We start from the raw sequence: 5,245 nt of genomic DNA on the forward strand, positions 1-5,245 counted from the left end.
CTGGTAAGGGCAGAGCCTCTGGATAAAACTGTTCAGTTTGCCTTTATCTGCTCCATTCCATGCCAGAAACAAATCAGTACCAGCTTCTCCTGGACTTCCTCTCCTCAACATTTCCTTTCGATGATTTATGAGCATTGCAAATTGGGAGAAACGGGATTTTGTGATTTTTTTTCCCCCCGTGCATTCCATTGATCCCCAGCTAGGATGTATTTTGCCTGTTTAGATACTTAGATAGTATGCACTTGTTCATTCATGCATTACGCTGTAAGATGCCTAAATGGCTTTTATAAACCCTTGTTTGCTTTAGGATCATTATGCTTATTGTAGGAAAAGAAACTCAGGGAAAGATGCTTTCATTTTTATGTTTTTAATATTTATTTGTTTTGAGAGAGACAGAGACAGCACAGTTGGGGGAAGGGCAGAAAGAGACGAAGTGAAAGAATCCCAAGCAGGCTTCACGCTGCCAGCACAAAGCCCCATGCGGGGCTCGAACTCACAAAACCATGGGATCATGACCTGAGCCAAAACCAAGGTTCGGACGCTTAACCAACTGAGCTGCCCAGGCACCCCAAGGAAAGATGCTTTTAAAAGTTGTTGAGGACCACAGATTTGGTGTAAATTAAAAAGGAAAAGTTAAAACCCAGGGGTTGCATCCCTTGTCGACATCCTTTGCTGGTTATTAGCAAATTATCAGCTCGCTCGACGAGAGATAGATTACTATAATCATCCTTTTTTTTATGTATATATTTTTTTATTTATTTCTAGGAGAGAGAGAGAGACAGCGTGAGCAGGGGAGGGTCAGAGAGAGAGGGAGACACAGACTCTGAAATAGGCTCCAGGCTCTGAGCTGGCAGTCAGCACAGAGGCCGACGCGGGGCTCGAACCCACAAACCGCGAGATCATGACCTAAGTGAAAGTCAGATGCTCAACCGACTAAGCCACCCAGGCACCCCAGATTACTAGAATCATCCTTAATTGCTAGTCACTGAAACTATGCATGGTATTTTTTTTTTCCAGTCTGAGTACTGTGGAGTTTACATCTTTATTGGGGAACTTCGAGGAAGTATGCTCGTTTCAACAGACACTCTGCCAAGCCTTGGAAGAATGCTCACGGTAAGTGTTGCATGTTGCCATCAAGATGGCCAGCAACATCGCCCCTTTGGCGTGTTTTGTTTTCCTTCTAACTGTTGTCTTAGATAAGGGCATTTTATGTTTACTCGTTTGTTACGACTTTGATAAATTGTCCCGGTACAGAGAAAATACACTAGGTGGTGGTATTCATGGGGTCAAACCATTACTTGTAGATTAGGGCTCTATTTGCAGTAAGTTGCTTCTGACTTTATTTAAAAACTGTATCCATTTACGGCTCCTGGTCAGTGTAAGAGTCAAATAAGGTCTCAATTGACCGCGGCTGTTGCCTTTGACATTGGCTAGACATTTTCTTTTGTACGTTGCAAATGGAAAAGTAGTCATATGACTCTTTCAGTTGCACAGGCTGCTGCTTCTCTTTAAATCACACCCGGGATCTTATCTATGATATGAACCGTTGAAACTTGCAAAAGTGGGGAAAGGAAAGTGTATCTTTATGTGAACCACAGTACATATTTGATGGCTAGCTCGATGGTTGAAGTGTTCAACCATGGAATGGGCCGTAATGAGCATCAGGCAGTAGATTTCTGTAGCAAGATTAACTTTCCAAGCAGTGGATCTCAGAGAAGTTGGCAACTTTCATCGTCTATAGTGAAATTGGAGTGATTGCTTGTTTTCTGAGCTTTCTGGGACACAGGTGGTCATCCAGGAAGGAAGACGATGACAGCCCACACCAAAGACACCTGTGGAGCCGTCCGAAATGCACACAGAGATGCAGCTTATTGATGAGGGAAGATAAATCACTAAGTGAGAAGAGCAGATTACAAACTAGATTTGTAAATTTCATTTTCCATTTTATAGAGAACCATGTAGGAGGAAGTCCAAGGAATATGCCAAAATTATTGTAATCTCTGAATGGTGGAATTCTGAGTAATCTTGTTGTTTTCTTGCACTTTTCTGATTTTTCTACAAATGAAAACAGGTGGCTTATAACTTAAAGAAAATTAATTTTAAAAACTCTGAGGCCATCCTGCCTAGCTAGACCACCAGGCCGCTAAGAATACATAATACTCTTTTGTGACATGTCATTTTTGGAGTTGATGAGTTTTGTCTGTACTTGAACTTCATATAAATTAACCAACAGTATTTTGTGTGTATGTGCCTGGCTAAAAATTAGAATATTATAATTTGAAGGAATATCTTTTTTTGAGAAAGAGAGAGAGGCACAAGCGAGTGAAAGGCAGAGAAAGAGAGAATCCCAGGAGAGGCAGAGAGAGAGAGGAAGAGAGAGAGAGAGGAAGAGAGAGAGGCAGGGCTTACCCAAAGCAGAGCTCCAGCTCGCTTGATGTGGGCCTGGAACTCATGAGCCCTGAGATCATGATTGGAGCCAAAGTCAGAAGCTTAATGACTGAGCCACCCAGGCGCCCTTGAATAAATATCTTAAAAAAAAAAAACCTATTTAGTAATTCCAAGTAAGTACCTGACCTTATGTATTGGTGCTGTGTTTGGTGGTCAAGAACTTACATTTCATGGAGAAAGTGATTATAGTATAGTTTCCCCTTTAATTTCAGCAAAAGAATTCAAAAGGTTTGCATATTGTCAGGTTTGATAGGAGCCATCTTCCTTTATCCCACGTCTTATTTTACATTCCGTGCTGCCTCTGCTTTACTTACAGGTTTCCAGAAAACCAACACAAAGTAGGAGGTTGTCTACTGAACCTCATGCCTCATTTTAAATCTATGTATCTGGCTTACTGTGCAAATCACCCTTCGGCCGTCAGTGTAATCACACAGCACAGGTAAACTGTTACTATTTCCCCAAATAGGCTGTTTTACAGTGAGATCCTTTCCTAGGACTGCTTCATTTGGAAGTCCAAGGTTGCCAGTTGAACTCTTGATTACTGAGCATCTGCTATGTGCAAGGTCCTGTACTAGCCGATGGGGATACAGTAGTAAACAAGGAAGAGGAAGTCCCTCCCCTCGTGGAAGTAGAATCTTGACAGATATACGACATGCAATTAAACACCATAAACATGTTGTAGGTCAAAAGGATGCCATGAGACTTTGCAACATGGTATCAGCTTAGGGTGGGGTGAGGGAAGGCTCAGGGAAGGCTTTCCTGAAGCAAAACTCTATTTAGATCCAATGGTTTAGTCTTCCCCTGCCTACAAGAATGGTTTATCGGAGTTGCTGACAAATAGCTAAAGTGCCTGGGGCAATCTCTTTCCTGCATTCTCTTTGTCTGGCGGGGGAAGTCGCTGGCTGCACTGGGGCTGGAAAAGATATTCATTAACACAGAGTAGAAGGACACTAGGAGTGCGAACTATCTGGAAGGTACTTTAAGCAGTGGGCTGTGATAATGATTGTACAGGAATAGAAATTGTTCCAAAAATTTTTTTAATGTTTTATTTATTTCTAGGAGAGAGAGAGACAGTGTGAGCAGGGGAGGGTCAGAGAGAGAGGGAGACACAGACTCCGAAACAGGCTCCAGGCTCTGAGCTGGCAGTCAGCACAGAGCCCGACACGGGGCTCGAACCCACGAACCGCGAGATCACGACCTAAGCGAAAGTCGGATGCTTAACTGACTAAGCCATCCAGGCGCCCCAGAAATTGTTTCAGATTCACGGGGAACAACAGGATAGAATCTCCTCTAAGGGACCTTGCAAGGGACCTGGGTAAATTCGTATCTCTCCTACCCCTCCTTACCATCTGACTCCCCATCCCTGAGACATTCACTGACGCATTCATCTGGGCCAGAACGCTATACAATAGTTAGGTTTATTTATTTATTTTGAGAGAGAGAGAGTGAGAGAGAGAGCGAGCAAGGGAGAGGCAGAAAGAGAGGGAGAGGAAGAGTCCCAAGCAGGTTCCGTGCTGTCAGCGCAGAGCCCAACATGGGGCTTGATCCCATGAACCATGAGATCATGACCTGAGCTGAAATCAAGAGTCAGATGCTTAACCAACTGAGCCTCCCAGGCGCCCCCTGTACAATAGCTTTAAAGATGCCGTTTGAACTTTGAAATCATGTGTTGGAAATCTGGGGTGTCAGGGACAGTAGCAAGTACAACACACAGTCTCTTAGGACTTCACCTGGAGACTAGATTCAGAAGGAATATGAACTGTGGAGGCTGCTCATGGCCAAAAAGAATATTCTTCTCCTCATCTGGCTCAGACTTGAACTCCCAGAGCCAGACTGGAACGCTAGTTGACACCACCCCTCAGAAGTGGTGGGATTTGGGTTTTTGTCCTGGTTTGTTAGGCGCTTTATTGACTTCATAGAGCTGTTAGGTAAGGACATTTTTTAAAAAGTTTTTTACATTTATTTATTTTTGAGAGACAGAGAGAGACGGATTACAAGTGGGGGAGGGGCAGAGAGAGACGGAGACAGAATCCAAAGCAGGTTCCAGGCTCCGAGCTGTCAGCACAGAGCCCGACGCGGGGCTCAAACTCACAAACTGTGAGATCACGACCTGAGCCGAAGTCGTACGTTTAACTGACTGACCCACTCAGGTGCCCCACTAAGGACATTTTTAAGGTAGAATTCAGTGGGTCCTACTCGAAGGTCAATTTTATTTCCCTGAGCAAAGTCGCGAATTCTTGTAGAACAGCAAAGATGGAAGTTGGAGTTTAAAGAAAGAGAAGCCATGAATCTGAGCTATTTGGGCAAGTGGCTCCACTCCTTCGAGCTAATATTAGCTAATAATAGCCCTGATAGTGTGCCAGGCACATGGTGTAAGAGCCTATGAGAGAATTACTATTATTACCATCTCTGCTTTACAGATAAGATGTTGGAAGGTCAAGGAATCTGCCCGAGAACTCATAGCTGTTAAGTAGGTGAGCCAGAATTAGAATCCAGGTCTGTTGGACTCCTGAAAACCATATTTTTGTTGAGATCTAGATTTTACCTGCAAAGAATAATTTAAATGCAAATGTAAAGAATTGCAATAAAATGAACACCCAGGGTACACACCACCCAGCTTAAGAAGAAAAACATTACCGTTTCTTTTTCTATATACCAGGCTTCCTGGATTTGAATTCACATACTACACGATTCACCCATTTGAAGCATACAGTTATTTCTAGCGTGTTCAGAGTCGTACGACCATCCCCACAATCGATTGGAGAACATTTTCATCCCTCCTGAAATACCCCCGTCC

General features: G+C 43.5%; 1 protein-coding gene across 2 annotated transcripts in view; it reads left to right on the forward strand.

Moving 5' to 3' along the window:
• ARHGEF6 (Rac/Cdc42 guanine nucleotide exchange factor 6) overlaps window positions 1-5,245 on the forward strand; it is a 111,529-nt gene that overhangs the window by 71,469 nt on the left and 34,815 nt on the right. For both annotated transcript variants that reach the window (XM_077774029.1, XM_077774019.1), the window contains 2 exons: window positions 1,018-1,113; window positions 2,765-2,887. In XM_077774029.1, coding sequence (XP_077630155.1) covers window positions 1,018-1,113; window positions 2,765-2,887 — 219 coding nt within the window. The remainder of the gene's footprint in view (window positions 1-1,017; window positions 1,114-2,764; window positions 2,888-5,245) is intronic.

This window comes from Crocuta crocuta, unplaced genomic scaffold, assembly GCF_008692635.1.
Source record: "Crocuta crocuta isolate KB4526 unplaced genomic scaffold, BGI_CrCroc_1.0 scaffold241, whole genome shotgun sequence".
Classification (NCBI taxonomy): domain Eukaryota; kingdom Metazoa; phylum Chordata; class Mammalia; order Carnivora; family Hyaenidae; genus Crocuta; species Crocuta crocuta.